At 46.7% G+C, this 16,878-nt stretch overlaps 1 protein-coding gene across 1 annotated transcript in view; it reads right to left on the bottom strand.

Annotated features, from left to right (window-relative positions):
• Nucleotides 1-1,988: 1,988 nt before the first annotated feature.
• LOC130131990 (hepatic and glial cell adhesion molecule-like) overlaps nt 1,989-16,878 on the bottom strand; it is a 51,759-nt gene continuing 36,869 nt past the window's right edge. Inside the window, exon 4 of the mRNA XM_056301712.1 lies at nt 1,989-2,185. Coding sequence (XP_056157687.1) covers nt 2,088-2,185 — 98 coding nt within the window. The 3' untranslated portion in view covers nt 1,989-2,087. The remainder of the gene's footprint in view (nt 2,186-16,878) is intronic.

Genomic DNA, 16,878 nt, shown 5'->3' with positions numbered 1-16,878 from the left:
TCATTGTAACTATCTGGTTTGACCACCCCAAATAAGCACAGACTCAGCCTGGGCTTGACAATCCTTCATAATAGCCTTATGGTTGCTAAATCACGCTTGAAAACAATGTGTGACATACCCTATAGCCATCAGGGGGCCCTGTTTGGCCTGTAGCTCCTCATCCTGAAATCATGTCGGCACTCAGGAAGGTGGGCGTGTTGTTGAAGCGGAATTGCGTCTAATAGGCCTATAATTTTTTGCAGATTTATGATTCAAGGGGCATCCATGTAGCATAGCAATCTATCCCGTTGCCTACTAACGGTTCGAATCCCCGTGTTACCTCCGACTTAGGCGGGCGGGTGACATTTTAAGGCTAGTGCAAAGTTCACTTGGTGATAATTACATTTGATTTTGAGGCTATCAAGGGGTCTTAGGCATCAATCAGTCAATCAGTATGTCCAAGACCTCCCCGGGACCCCCTGTAATTCACACCTTGCTTGAGAGTTGTGTAGTGTGTCCCTTGCACTGGTTATAAAATGGAGCTATAGGCTGCCTGCACAGATGGCATTCCCTGACGTCCTCTGACACTCATGGAGAGAGTGGTGGGGGGGGAGGGAGGGGAAGAACTGTTGACCAGACAGCTCCCCAGCCTAAGTGAGTGTTGTTTGCAGGTGGGTTAATAATAGTAATCATTACATTTCTATAGGGCTTTTCTGGACATCCAAAGCGCTTCACATTGAAGGGGGAAACTCACCTCAACCACCACCATTGCGTAGCACCACCTGGGTGATGCACGGCAGCCATTTTGCACCAGAACGCTCACCACACATCAGCTTGAGGTTTGGTTTTTCATGGAGATGTGGGAGTAGTTCATCTGGGCAATGGGGAACTGCTCTTTACAGTTGTAGCTTAGCATAATGTGTGAGTTTAAGCAGGCAAAAGGAGATGCCCAGAATTGCTGACATTGGGTGTTGTGTGGTGGAGCATCAGTCTCTTTGCCTCTGCAGAGGGATTGATAAAACCATGGACTGCTCATAAAAAGGAAGTTGCGCTGATTGAGTACACAGCTTACGGTAGACTTTTTCCAGTTCATAGTTCCAAAATGGTCGTCTTGAGTGGCCTTTCAAGGACAAGAAGGTCACAGCCTCCTACATTTAAAACATTCAATTTATTGTTTAGTTCCTAAAAGAAGGATGCACTGTTCTTTTGTTTCTTTATATGACTTTATTTTTCACAGTATTCAATGTAAGTGTCATTCTTAATGTATTTACAAGATAGTAATACCACGTTGTTTCTCTCTGACCTCGCTATGAACGCTGATTCTGACTGCGCTTCTCGAGCTCGTGGACAGGAACTTATGTGCAGGAACTGTGCAATGTGAAAGAGGTGAAGTTTAATAACTCACATCCATTTGATTTTTGAGAGGGACGTATCCTATTGTACATTTTAAAAATAGTTACATTTTGTATTTTATACGTTAGAGTCTTGATCCTGACACTTCAAATATTTAGTAGTGATAGACTATTGCAATTAATAAAACTGTTGCTGGGTACATCATAGCAGAAACCTGCTCCTAAATCTACACTAATAATTCTTGGTAGCACCCCAAGATCCATCAGAGCATTTTTGTGAATCAGGTATTCCACCCATCCATTATCCAAACCGCTTATCCTACACAGGGTTGCGGGGATGCTGGAGCCTATCCCAGCAGTCATCAGACAGCAGGCGGGGAGACACCCTGGACAGGCCGCCAGGCCATCACAGAGCCGACATACACGTTCACACCTAGGGACAATGTAGTATGGCCGACTCACCTGACCTGCATGTCTTTGGACTGTGGGAGGAAACCGGAGCACCCGGAGAAAACCCACGCAGACACGGGGAGAACATGCAAACTCCACACAGAGGATGACCTGGGACGACCCCCAAGGTTGGACTACCCAGGGGCTCGAACCCAGGACCTTCTTGCTGTGGGGCGACTGCGCTAACCACTGCGCCATCGTGCCGCCCTGAATCAGGTAAATTTCAGTTAAAATAGAAGTTTTACTTAGATATGATTGGAGTTCTTTTCACCCAAGACAAAAAAAAAAGATAGCCAGCAGAAGCTCCTACTTTTTGGAGGATTTCCAGCAAGCACACACCGTGACCAAGGTGATGAGGAGGGAGATGCCTCCAGTGGAAAGGATGATATAGAGAGAACTTCTTCCTGGTAAAAATCATAGAACATTATGGTCAAAAACCTAAGAAATAGTTTTGAACAAAACATAGGACAAAACAAAGCCAGCATGCAGATGGGGTTTTGTTATTTGTTGCACGTGTACCTCCTTCAGTTTCTTACCTTCATGTATACTCGTGTATGGTATGTATGAATAAACAGGTTGTAGGTTCCTGCAATTACCTTTTTCTTATTTATCCATCCACTATCTGAACCGCTTATCCTGCTCTCAGGGTGGCGGGGATGCTGGGGCCTATCCCAGCAGTCACTGGGCGGCAGCCAGGGAGACACCCTGGACAGGCCGCCAGGCCCATTTTCTCATTTTTAATGTCCTTAATATTTTTTATTGTAAACTATCATATTACCATATAGCTGTCATCTCCACCTGCACCCTGAATTCAACATGTCTGCTCAACAAGCGGTGTAATTATAAAGCCTGTCAGATTGTGCTTTGGATGATGCAAGGTCCAAACTATTCACTGTCTGCTTATGAAGTAGAGCCCTTTTTGAGTTTTTTTTTTGGAGGGGGGGGGCATTCCCCTCACCTTTTTTTCCTCCCCAGTTGCTCCCGGCCACTCTTCTGAGCCATCCCGTTCGCTGCCCCACCCCCTCTGCCGATCCGGGGAGGGCTGCAGACTACCACATGCCTCATCTGATACATGTGGAGTCGCCAGCCGCTTTTTTTCACCTGATAGTGAGGAGTTTCACCAGGGGAACGTAGTTACCCCTCTCCCTGAACAGGCGCCCCGACCAATGAGAGGAGGTGGTAGTGCTGGGACCAGGACACATACCCACATCCGGATTCCCACCCACAGACACGGCCAATTGTGTCTGTAGAACGCCCGACCAAGCCGGAGGCACCACGGGGATTCGAACCGGGATCCCCGTGTTGGTAGGCAATGGAATCGACCGCCACGCTACCCGGACGTCCTGGAGACCACGTTTAATCAAGATCACCTTTAAACAACACTGGACCTTAATTTGTATTATTTGTTATTTACCATCTTGTTTACGTCACTGGGATTGGCTGAATATCATCATCAGTAGTAGTAGTGGTAGTAGCCAGTGGTGGACAAACACAACCCCATTACTTGAGTCAAAGTACAGATACTCCTGGTCAAATATTACTCCACTACAAGTTAAAGTTGCTCAGTCAAAATTTTACTTGAGTTAAAGTACTGGAGTACTTACTTTTAAAAATACCTAATTATTCAAAAGTAAATCAGTGCATTGCTCTATTGTTTTCACAATGCATACAGAACCTCGTAACTCTCTGAAATCACCTGATAAATAAATGCACTGACTTGCTTGTAGAACCACTCTGCTACACAAAGTCTTAGAAACATCTATAAGAGCTTCAGCATAGAAATGTAATCTAATTAGTAAAAAGGACAGCCATTGTCATTTTTATTTCAACACCCCCTCCATCCTCCACACACACAAAACAGCATGGCAATTATACAGACAGTGGTGTGTGTGTGTGTGTGTGTGTGTGTGTGGTATTAATTCACAACCACAACAAGCTTCGAACAAGGAATTACAGTACTTCTTTTAGTCCTTTCAACACTGGGTGGACTGAACTCATCCCAATCCTTCATGCCATGAGTTGCATTTTCATCATGTATTTACCTTACCTACAGCCTTTGAACAAGGAACAACAGTATTTCTTCATTTTGAGGTAACATCTGCTCAGTTTTTAAAGGTGAAAGTAAGTGCACTTCTGCAATAAATTTAAACATTTTGTTGGGAACGACTTCTACTGTATTGTCCATCTCAAATGAGGTGAACTAGGTCTCATGATGGCAGGTGAGAATTCTCAGCCTGGTCAAACTATTCAAACGTGAAGAAGTTCTTATTCAACTTCAGTAGAAGCTGGTTTTCGAAGTTGTGTGAATGAATTCTTCCCCTTTTTGGTCTGAAGATCAATCCAGCTGCACTAAAAAGTCTTTCACAGGCAGCGGAGGCTGGGAGGGCTGTGTATAACTTGAGCGACAGGTTGGATACAGCAGTAAGATGTCAAAAAGTCCATACCTCCAGCCGTACAGGCCAGGTGTGCATCTAGTTGTTTGGTCGTTTCCTGGGTTTGTACATGCTTCATATTGCAAAATAAATCCTCTTCATCGGAAGTGCTTGAGCAGATGTCGGAGGGCCGCAGCAGAGGCTCATCATGGTCAGGATAATGTTCCTTGATATAACCGAGGTCTAAATCAAACAAATCTTTTTCATCATCATTTTTCTTCATGATAATTGTTTTCTTACCAAGTTTGAGGACATCTTCATCAGTGGTCCAGGATCTTTTGAATTTCGGATGAGGAATGGCTGCAGCAACCAGCTCTGGGTCAGACATCATTTCCCCAAACCGTTTTTTTTTTCCAACCCATCTTGCAGAGCATCCACCAGTGGCCTGCAGAATCTCAGCAACTCTATAGATGATAATACAGCAGGACTCACAAATCACTTGACAAGATGATCCGCCCTTCGTTCCTTCCTGATGAAATGATCAATCACCTTTGGCTTTGGTAAAGTGCCACAACAAGCCCTTGCCTGCCTACGTGAGCCCTTTTAGCTGAGGTCTTGGTCTCTCCCTTTCAAATATTTATTTTTTCCCACAGCACTGCACAATTAAGTCTGTAGTTGTGGCTCTCTCCGCAATGTAGAGAGCCCACAGGGTCCCTGTCCCTGCAGCTTCCACTCGCTTCCTGTTCCTGCTGTTTTTTCGAGGCAGTGCAGCTGCAATTTCAGCCTCTATCAAGCCAATTACATTTACTCAAGACAGGAGATACCACAATACTCCACCACTTATTAATGTTTAATGATTCATTTTGAATTTTTAACTTTTTAATCTTTAATGTGATTGATCATTTTGAATTGGACAATTTGTAGTCCCCCAGTGCCATCAATAAAAGAAAAACACAATTTCCTCAAATTGTGAGGCTGTTGCTCTGGTTATTTCCACAGAAAACTAACCCCCCCCTTTTTTCTGCCCAAAAAAATTCTAACTTGTCCGAGCCGTCCCGGTGTCCTGATGTCTGCTCCATCCCCTTTGCCGATCCGGGGAGGGCTGCAGCCGGTTCTTTTCACTTGACAGTGACGAGTTTCGCCGGACGTAGCACATGAGAGGATCACATTATTCCGCCCAGTTCCCCCTCCCCCCCGAACAGGCGCTCTGACCAACCAGAGGAGGCCCTGGTGCAGTGACCAGGACACACACCCACATCCGGCTTCCCGCCCATAGACACGGCCAATTGTGTCTGTAAAGACGCCCGACCAAGCCGGAGGTAACACGGGGATTCGAACCGATGATCCCCGTGCTGGCACTCAACGGAATAGACAGATACACCACCTGGACGCCCCCAGGAGATGGACTTTTGACTGAGCCCTAAATACAGGGAGTTACAATAATCCAGATGTGATGAGCCGAATGCATGGATGACTTTTTCAAGGTCCGTTTGATATATAAAATTTTTAACTTTTGCGATGTTCCTTTGGAGGAAGCAAGACTGTACTACCTTGGTGATTTGTGTGTCAAAACGGAGCTTAGAGTAAAAAAAAAGACACCCAAATTGCAGGCAGAGTGCTAAACATTGGAGGACAGGTTCCCTAGACACTCTTCCGGGCTGAATAAAAGGACCGCAGATTTGGACTCATTGAACCGGAGGAAGTTTTGTGACATACAGCACTTAATATTGGAGAGACAAGCCATAACATGAGAAGGATTGCGTGTCATTACCAGTAAGCGGGACATAAAGCTGCACATCATCTGCACAACAGGGAAAATTAATATTATGATGACAGATGAATGATCTGACCCAGGGGGAGCATGTAAATGGAAAATAATAATGGACCAAGAATTGACTCCTGGAGGACACCACGTGTGAGGGGGGCCGGGGATGAGGAAGATTTTCCCATTATAACAGAGAAATGTCTGTCAGATAGGTAGGATTGGAACCAGGCAAGAGCAGTATCCTTACCGCCAACATAGCTTTCCAGGTGATTTCAAAGGATGTCATCGTCAATCATATCAAAAGCGGAACTCAGGTCAAGCAGAATTAAAACTGAGCAAGCGCCAGAGTCAGCTGTGAGCAATAACTCAATGGTAACTTTAATAAGAACACTTTCTGTGCTGTGGTGGGTACGGAATCCTGATTGAAATTGCTTGGAAATACTACAACTATTCATGTGTGTGATTAGTTGGAGAGCAACAGACTTTTCTAAAATTCTAGATAAAAAAGGTAGATTTGAAATTGGTCTAAAATTGCTTAAAACAACAGGGGTCGAGAGTAGCCTTCTTCAGGAGAGGTCGGACTATTATGTGTTTAAAACTAGATGAGAACAAACCGGTAGACGGTGATAATCGAGAGAATTTGTGGGCCAACAGTGTAAAATAGGACTGGCGGAGGGTTTAATGCAAGTGGGGACATTTTGCGTCACCGGTGTAATGTGGAGCTGAATATCATCTATTTTCTTAATGAAGTGGTAGAGAAACTGCTCACATTTTTCAGTGGATGCATCCAAAGATTGACTGGGGGGCTAACCACTGAATTTATAGCCTAAAATAAAACCCTGGGATTGTGGCAGCTATCAGCAATTAAATTAGAAAAGTAGGAATGCCTTGCTTCCTTAACTGCATTCTGATAAGGCAGCATCAAACTTTTTAGTCTATCAAGCGATGCCTTGAGTTTGTCCTTCCTCCATTTTCTCTCAGCTTTCCTGCACTGCCTCTTTAAATCCCTTGTCTGGTCATTGAGCCAGGGGAGGGCGTTTTGTTTGACATGTTTAACTCTGATAGGGGCAGTGCCATCAAGGATCATACGACAGGTATTCAAATTATCCAATAAATCATTTACAGAGAGATCCTTCTGGTTAAGGGTATTACTAGCCGGAGCTGATAAAAACGTTTTTCTAAAACTACTAGCTGACTTGCAATTAAAAGACTGAGAGCGGATACAGGTAGATGGATTGTAAGGGAAGGGAGCAGGAGCAGGGTGTGAAAAAAATCACAACTTTGTGATCAGCGATATTAAAATCTTGCACTTCGATATTATTAAGAGAAACATTATAAGATAGCCCCAGATCAAGAGTATGCCGGATTGTTCAAGATTAAAATACTCAGAGAAGTTAATACAATCCGTGATAAAGTACAGTGCATCCGGAAAGTGTTCACATCCCTTCACTTTCCCCGCATTTTATGTTACAGCCTTATTCCAAAGTGGATTAAATTCCTTTTTTTCTCGTCAATCTACACACAATACCCCATAATGACTAAGTGAAAAAGGTTTTGTAGAAATTTTTGCAAATTTATTAAAAAGAAAAAACTGAAATATTGCATGTACATAAGTATTCACACCCTTTACTCAGTACTTGGTTGAGGCACCCTTGGCAGCGATTACAGCCTCAAGTCTTCTTGGGTATGAAGCTACAAGCTTGGCACACCTATATTTGGGGTATTTCTCCCGTTCTTATCTGCAGATCCTCTCGAGCTCTGTAAGGTTAGATGGGGAGCGTCACTGCACAGCTATTTTCAGGTCTTTCCAGAGATGTTCAATGGGGTTCAAGTCTGGGCTCTGGCTGGGCCACTCAAGGACATTCACAGACTTGTCCCGAAGCCACTCCTTTGTTGTCTTGGCTGTGTGCTTAGGGTCGTTGTCGTGTTGAAAGGTAAACCTTCGCCCCAGTCTGAGGTCCTGAGCGCTCTGGAGCAGGTTTTCATCAAGGATCTCTCTGTACTTTGCTCCATTCATCTTTCCCTTGATCCTGACTAGTCTCCCAGTTCCTGCCGCTGAAGAACATCCCCACAGCATGATGCTGCCACCACCATGCTTCACTGTAGGGATGGTATTAGCAAGGTGATGAGAGGTGCCTGGTTTCCTCCAGACGTGACGTTTGGCATTCAGGCCAAAGAGTTCAATCTTGGTTTCATCAGACCAGAGAATCTTGTTTCTCATGGTCTGAGAGTCCTTTAGGTACTTTCTGGCAAACTCCAAGCGGGCTGTCATGTGCCTTTTACTGAGCAGAGTCTTCCGTCTGGCCACTCTACCATAAAGGCCTGATTGGTGGAGTGCTGCAGAGATGGTTGTCCTTCTGGAAGGTTCTCCCATCTCCACAGAGGAACGTTCGAGCTCTGTCAGAGTGACCATCGGGTTCTTGGTCACCTCCCTGACCAAGGCCCTTCTCCCCCGATTGCTCAGTTTGGCTGGGCGGCCAGCTCTAGGAAGAGTCCTGGTGGATCCAAACTTCTTCCATTTACGAATGATAGAGACCACTGTGCTCTTCGGGACCTTCAAAGCTGTAGAACATTTTTTGTACCCTTCCCCAGATCTGTGCCTCGATACAATCCTGTTTCAGAGGTCCACAGACAATCCCTTTGACTTCATGGCTTGGTTTCTGTTCTGACATGCACTGTCAACAGCGGGACCTTATATAGACAGGTGTGTGCCTTTCCAAATCATATCAAATCAATTGAATTTACTACAGGTGGACTCCAATCAAGATGTAGAAACAGCTCAAGGATGATCAGTGGAAACAGGATGAACCTGAGCTCAATTTTGAGTGTCATAGCAAAGGGCGTGAATACTTATGTACATGCAATATTTCAATTTAATGTTACTAGGGTCTAGCAAATAAAAGAGGAAGACCAAGAGACACCTTGATCGTTGTATAATTAAGTTATCCTGTAGATACACGACAAGTTTTGGTGACGAAGATGGGATTTTCCTCTTTATTTTAAGTGTAGCGGGTTGCTCCCGTCTTGACCGATAATGTTTGAACGATGCTAGCAGCTTAGCAGCTAACGTACGCGATGGCACTGTATAGTACAGATGATATAGGACTGCAGTTCGACGAAACGGCAGAAAACTTCGACAATTATGAAGAAAGGCTTATGTAATTCTTGTCTGCTAACCAAATTGAGCAAGATAGGAGAAGAGCCGTATTGTCTGGTTGTACCGAAGAATTTTGCCTTGCTGAAGGACTTGATATCACCGAAAAAGTTCAGTGAAGTTGCTTTTGCAACCTTGCTACAGACGTTGCGGGATTTTTACACACCAAAGAAGAACGTATTGGCGGAAAGATTTGCTTTTAGAAGCCGTCGACAACAGTTTGGAGAGATTTTTGGTGGTTACATTGCGCGGTGGGGGCGTGCAAAACCAAAAAACGCATAGTTTCTACATGATTACCCGAGAGAGTGAGAGTGAGGGAAGCAGTGCTGTGCGTGATCCTACCGAGTGAACGACCATCTAGGGCTTGGGCTGTGAGGGGTGTGTCTAGGGGGACGAGTGGAACGCCGGCCTGCCGGGCCAGCGAGATGTCCATCAAACACTCGTCCGTCCCCGAATCTAGGAGTGCACCAACAGAGAGTGAGTCGTTACCCCAGGTGAGAGTGACAGGAAACAGCTGGTTGTGCTCCTTCTTGGGCTGGGGCTGTGGAAGGGTCGTCAACCTCACTAGGCCACCCCTCGCTAAGTGAGTCGGGTCTTTTGGGTGAGTGTGGCAGGCCTTGGTGTAGTGGCCCGACCTCCCGCAGTAGAGGCAGAGGTGGTCACGCATCCTCTGCTCCATAACCTCTAGCGGGAGCTGTGACCGACCCAACTGATTGGGCTCCTCCTCCGGCCTGGATCCAGAAGACACCCATGGTTGCGAGGGGAAGTGTGAGGGTGGAGAGAGCCCGCGGGACGCTGGCCCAGGGGAGGCGCCGGTCGAACGGACGGGGGTAGGTCTATGGGAGGCCCCAGTGCGTGGGAGGGTCTAAGGACAGGATGTTGTTTTTCTGCAAAACCCCCCTGAGGCGAATTTGTGTTCGTTATGTTGGGCTATGCAAGTCAAGTTGAATTAAGTTTGAAATTCTGTTTGTTGTTACGAATACTTGTACTCAATGTTTTTTTTTCCTGAAACTGTTTTCATTTTATGAGCTGGATTATAAAAAGATGAATATGTTTGAATATCAGCTGTTGGACTGGAATGTCATCTGAATAAATGTACTTTTAAAAATCAAATCTCTCTCTCTCTCTCTCTCTCTCTCTCTCTCTCTCTCTCTCTCTCTCTCTCTCATTTTCTTCATTCATCAGCCTCTCAAAGTACTCCTTCCACCTTCTCAACACACAACACACTCTCCTCATTTGTCAGCACATTTCCATCTCTATCCTTGATCGCCCTTACCTGCTCCACATCCTTCCCAGCCTGGTCCCTCTGTCTAGCCAGTCAGTACAAGTCCTTTTCTCCTTCCTTAGCGTCTAACCTCTCATACAACTCACCATACGCCTTTTCCTTTGTCTTTGCCACCTCTCACTTCAATTTATGCTGCATCTCCTTGTACTCCTGTCTACTGTCTTCATCTCTCTGACTATCCCACTTCTTCTTTGCCGACCTCTTTCTCTGTATACATTGGTGTACTTCCTCGTTCCACCACCAAGCCTCCTTGTCTTCCTTCCTCTGTCCCGATGACACACGAAGTACCTTCCTAGCTGTCTCCCTTACTATTTCTGCAGTAGTCGCCCAGCCATCTGGTAACTCTTCACTACCACTCAGTGCCTGTTTTAACTCCTCCCTGAACTCCACACAACAGTCTTCCTTCTTCAACTTCCACCATTTGATCCTTGGCTCTGCCTTCACTCGCTTCCTCTTCTTGGTCTCCAAAGTCATCTTACATACCACCATCTGATGCTGCCTAGCTACATTCTTTCCTATCACCAGAGGTGGAAAACTCCGCTTCAGAAAGTAGAAGTACTAACCATGTATTTGCTCCACCCATGCACTAAACCAGCTGATTCTACTTAGCACAACACTTAAGCCATGTTGGAGAACTAATTAGCGAAATCAGCTGGTTTAGTCCGTGGGTGGAACAAATACATGGTTTGTACTTCTACTTTCTGAAGGTGGGTTTTCCACCTCTGCCTGTCACCACCTTGCAGTCTCCAATCCCTTTCAGATCGCACCTTCTACATAAGATATAGTCCACCTGTGTGCACTTTCCTCCACTGTAATACATCACCGTGTTCCTCTCTCTTCTTGAAATATGTATTCACCACGGCCGTTTCCATTCTTTTCGCAAAATACACAACAATCTGTCCTTACACATTTATCTCCTTGACACCATACCTGCCCATCACCTCCTCATCACCTCTGTCTCCTTCACCAACATGTCCATTGAAGTCCGCTCCAATCACTACTCTCTCTCCCTTGGGTACCCTCTTCACCACTTCATCCAACTCACTCCAGAATTCTTCTTTCTCTTCCATCTCACACCCAACTTGTGAGGCATACGTGCTGATAACATTCATCAATACACATTCAATTTCCAGCTTCATACTCATCATTCTGTCTGACACACTCTTCACCTCCAGCACACTCTTGACATACTCTTCCTTCAGAATTACCCCTACCCCATTTCTCCTCCCATTCGCACCATGGTAGAAGAGTTTGAACCCACCTACGATGCTCCTGGCCTTACTCCCCTTCCACCTGATCTCCTGCACACACGGTATACCTACTGTAATGTCCGTAGACGCCTTGTCTTACTGACATAAGAATAATTCAAGAACGAGCCGACTTCGTAGGTTCTTAACTGTGTGTAGCTTTTACTAGCGTTCATCCGACATACAACCTTCATAACATGCGCTTCTAACTTCCTGTATACGTCACACGCACTGCACGTACACCCGTGAGTAGGTCAAGTTAAACACGTGACCTTTCATTCATTACATCTCCCCCTCTAAGATGATTTTCTAAACATTTCTCTGAACATTTACTGCCAACAATTTTAACCTGTATATCACCCCCCTTTTCACAAAAAAATAAAAAATCTCCCACAGTACACAAGTCCATACGCCTCACAAATCCAGCCGGATTGCAGGCTTGCTCACCCTGCCAGAGCGAGTAACATATGGTGTGGAAGTTGGCATTTCTGCTGCTCGGGACTCATCCGTGTTTCCACTCTCCCCTGGAGTGACATGGTCAGGATCCCTGCTGACAAAGGTGAGTGTTTTAGGTGTGGCCAACAGGTGGCGCCTGTTCCTTCTGTAATGTTCACCTTGAGCTGTCTCCACTATGTAGGATCTGGGAGTGGAGCTCTGACTGTGAACAACTGCTGGCATTGTCCATGTTTTCTGTCCATCAAGTTTGGTGAGTACTGCGTCACCTGAGTTCAGTGGGCGCAGTGTCCGCACGCCGTTCCTGCGGTTGTAGTAGAAAGCCTGCCTCGATTTGGCTGCGGCGTCAGCGGTTTTGATCAGTTCCTCTTTAGGCCAGGCCGGTTTCAGGTTATGCTGCAATGTGGGTAAGGTGGTTCTGAGTCTCCTACCCATGAGCAATTCCGCTGGACTGGCTCCAGTGGAAGAAGAGGGTGTAGCTCTGTATGTCAACAGGGCGAGGAGAGGGTCTTCCTGCCTTAATATGCTTTTGGCTATCTGAACAGCCCTCTCTGCCTGTCCATTACTCTGGGGGTAGTGTGGGCTTGAAGTCACATGGATGAAATCATAATCCTCACTGAACCTCCTCATCTCTTCTGAAACTAGCTGTGGCCCATTATCACTAACTACAATTTCAGGGATACCAAAACGTGCAAATGTAGCCTTCAGCCTAGCTACAACCTGACTGCTAGTAGTTGTTGGTAGATTTAGGATCTCCAAAAACCTGGAATAACAGTCAGACACTATCAAGTAGTTTTGCTTTTTGTACTCACACAGGTCTATGCCAACTTTCTGCCATGGTCTGGATGGGAGCTCACTTGACATTAAAGGCTCTTTTCTCTGTGTGTTCTTGTGTTCTCTGCAGAATTGACATTGCTGTATCTTTGTTGTAATGTGCTCTGTCATTTTGGGCCACCACACTGACTGGCTAGCTCTCTCTCTGCACTTAACTATCCCCTGGTGCCCGTCGTGTATTCTGTCTAAGATCACCTCCCTCATCTCTGTGGGAATGACGATACGACTGCCTCTGATGACTAAACCATCTACCGCAGATAACTCCCCTCTCACCTGATAAAAGTCTCTGACTGTCTCCGGCACTTTATCGACATACTCAGGCCAGCCGTGTCTGATGAAGCCCAACACTGTCTGGAGCTGCAGATCCCCATCCGTGCTCTGTTTTATCTCCTGCATCCTTTGAGGTGTGGCAGGCACCTGGCACACGATGGCATCAATGTGCGCTGCAACATCATCATGAGAAGCACCATCTCCGTAGCACTGCTCTGGGCCTCTGGAGAGTGCATCAGCCACAGCTAAAGTTTTGCCTGGTGCGTATTCAGCCACTGCATTGAAACGCATCAGCCTCATTAACAGTCTCTGGCACCTAATGGGCACATTATCCAAGTCTTTGCTGTTCATGAGAGGCACTAGTGGTTTATGATCGGTGACAAGTCTGAAATTGTCAAGCCCAAACAGGTACTTCTCGAACCTTTCACATGCCCAGACGCTGGCTAAGCACTCTTTCTCGATCTGTGCGTACCTTGTCTCTGCGTCACTCAGCCGTCGGGAGCAGTAGGCCACGGGCTTCCAGTGTTCCCCGTGCTGCTGGAGCAGAACGCCCCCCAGCCCGTAGCTGCTGGCATCTGCTGACACCACCGTAGCCTTAGTGACGTCATAAAAGGTGAGTACCGGGGCGGTGGCGAGTGCTGCTTTAAGGTCTTGGAATGCTGTGTTCTGTGCAGGTCCCCACAGCCACTCTGTCGTTGCTTTAAGCAGTCCATAAAGCGGCTGACCTACAGTGGACAGCTCTGGGACGTATTTTGCCAAATAGTTCACCATCCCGAGGAACCTCTTGAGTTCCGTCACGTTCTGGGGCTGAGGAAAGTTCTCTATTCCGGCCACTTTGTCCGGGTCAGGTCTGATGCCTGCCTCGTTGATGATATGACCAAGGAAGCGGACTTGTTTCTGTTTGAACTTGCATTTCGCTTGGTTCAGTTTGAGACCTGCTGTTTCAATGACCCCCAGCGCCTCTGCTAGGCGCCGGTCATGGATTTCCTCAGTCTCTCCATGTATAAGGATGTCATCCATGTACACCTCTGTGCCCTCTAGCCCGGTCAGAGTTTCCGCCATCTTTCTCTGGAAAATCTCTGGAGCACTCGTTATACCAAATGGAAGGCGGCAGAAAGCATACCTCCCAAATGGGGTGATGAAAGTGGTGAGCCCCCTGCTGTCTTCATGCAAGGGGATCTGGTAAAACCCACTTGCTGCATCCAACGTTGTGAAGAACTTTGACCCTGCGAGCCTTGGCATTATTTCCTCCATAGTGGGCAGCACGTATTTCTCACGTTTCACCGCTCGATTCAGCCTCCTGAGGTCAGCGCAGCAGCGAACCTCTTTCTTGTTCGGTTTCAGCACCGGCACCATAGCGGCGCACCATTCTGTGGGCTGAGTCACTTTTTCAATAATGCCCTCATTTTCCATGCGCTGCAGTTCTTTCTTAACCAGTGGTACAAGTGGCAGCGGTATCCGTCTGGCTGTATGCACCGTGTATGGCTGGGCACCCTCCACCAGAGCTATCTTCACTGGGTCTGTTTTCAGCAGTCCACTTGAACCGAAAACTCCACTGACCTCATTCATCCGCTTCACTAGACCCATCTCCACTGCCTCTAGACGACTCAGCAGACAGCTGCCTCTCCCCTTGATCACATACACTGGAAAGGAGTATTGTTTCTCCTTGTAGTTGGTTGTGGCTTGAAACTGTCCTATGCAGCTGATGTTTCCACCTGGGCTTATGAAGCATGTGTCAGGAGGTCCCAGTTTTATGTTTGGCTTCAGCTTTTTAAATGTCCCTTGGTTGATAACAGTAGCGTCAGCCCCCGTGTCAATTTTAAAGGTTATTGGTACATCACTTATTGTTAAACTAACAGTCCAATCTTCCTGACTGCTCTCTTTGCCAACTTCTCCCAGAAAGTACAGCTGTTTAACCTCTTCAGTGACTTCTCTCACCGCTTTAGAGTGACATACACGCTCCCAATGTCCCTTTTTATGACACTTGTTGCACTTACTGTTCGTTGCAGGACACTTCCGCTCATCGGTGTGCTGCGTCTTGCCGCACCTCCCGCATTCATCTACTTTGTTGGTTGCCGGACTGCCGCCACCATGACGCTGTCCGCCCTTTTTGTTTTGGCGTTCGTCCCGCCATCGGACAACATTGACGTTAGCCAGCAGGGCCTCTGGTTGGTTAGCTTGGAGGCTGAGCTGCTTTGTTATTGCCTCCGCCTGGCGCACTTGTTCAATGACTTTCACCAGAGTAAGGTCCGCTGTGAGCTGGAACTGACGGGAGAGCACCTTATCTTTTATGCCCACTACCAGACGATCTCTGATATGTTCCTCCCTCTTGTCCCCAAACTCACAGTGTTCAGACAGCTCATACAATGTCCGGATGTACATCTCCGCTGTCTCTCCTGGCTGCTGGCTACGTTGATAGAAGCACGCCCTCTCATGTATGATGTTACGGCGGGGAATAAAGTAGCCGTCGAACTTTTTCAGTACGATATCATAGTCCACTTTATCACCCTCCGCCGCGAAGTCAAACGAGCTGAATATCTTTTCAGCCTCGCTGCCCATTGCATAAATCAGCGAACTCACTTGAATCTCCCCGTCGTCTTTATCCAGCTTTGTCGCGAGCCTGAAGCGCGAAAACCGTTGTCTCCACTCCGGCCATTCAACGGGGCAGTCAAACTTGAATTCACTCGGCGGATTAAACTTCGGCATGACCGCTCGTGTTCCGATACACAGACTATTCTGACACCATGTAATGTCCGTAGACGCCTTGTCTTACTGACATAAGAATAATTCAAGAACGAGCCGACTTCGTAGGTTCTTAACTGTGTGTAGCTTTTACTAGCGTTCATCCGACATACAACCTTCATAACATGCGCTTCTAACTTCCTGTATACGTCACACGCACTGCACGTACACCCGTGAGTAGGTCAAGTTAAACACGTGACCTTTCATTCATTACACCTACCTTTCTTCTTTCCATCATATCAACCAGCTCTCTCCCTTTACCTTTGCCAACATTCAAGATTCTGACTCTCACCTCCACACTCCTGCCCTTCCTCCTCTCCCGGTTCCTCTAGGCATGCCTTCCCCCTCTCCTTCTCCTTGGCCCAACAGTAGCATAATTTCCACCGGCACCCTGCTGGCCAACAGTACCAGTGGCGGTTGATGGTAACCCGGGCCTCAACCGATCTGGTATGGAAATCTGACTTATTATCCACATGTTTGATTTGGCAAAGATTTTACAGCGGATGCCCTTCCTGATGCAACCTTCCCCATTTATCCGGGCTTGGGACCGGCACTAAGAATGCTTGTGCATCCTCAGTGGCTAGGTTCTACACTACCTAGGCATTGTTGACTATTTTTCCAGATACTTTGAATTTGCCAAACTGATATCCACAACATTAGAGGCAGTGATCCAGCACTTTAAGTCAATATTTGCTCGCCATGGAATTCCACATGAGGTGTACTCAGACAATGGTCCACAGTTTGCATCAGAGTGTTTCCGCAAGTTTACGCAGGACTGGTGCTTCAGCCATGTGACATCCAGTTCTCACTTTCCGCAGAGCAACGGGGAGGTAGAGCGAGCAGTGAGAACAATCAAAAATCTGTTCAAAAATCAAGTGAGCCATACCTTGCTCTCATGGCCTACCGCAATACTCCACTGGCAAATGGACACAGTCCCACCGAGCTTCTCACAGGAAGAAAAATTAGAGCATTTGT

This window comes from Lampris incognitus, unplaced genomic scaffold (genome assembly GCF_029633865.1).
Source record: "Lampris incognitus isolate fLamInc1 unplaced genomic scaffold, fLamInc1.hap2 H_4, whole genome shotgun sequence".
NCBI lineage: Eukaryota > Metazoa > Chordata > Actinopteri > Lampriformes > Lampridae > Lampris > Lampris incognitus.
This window is presented reverse-complemented; position numbering and strand designations above follow the sequence as displayed.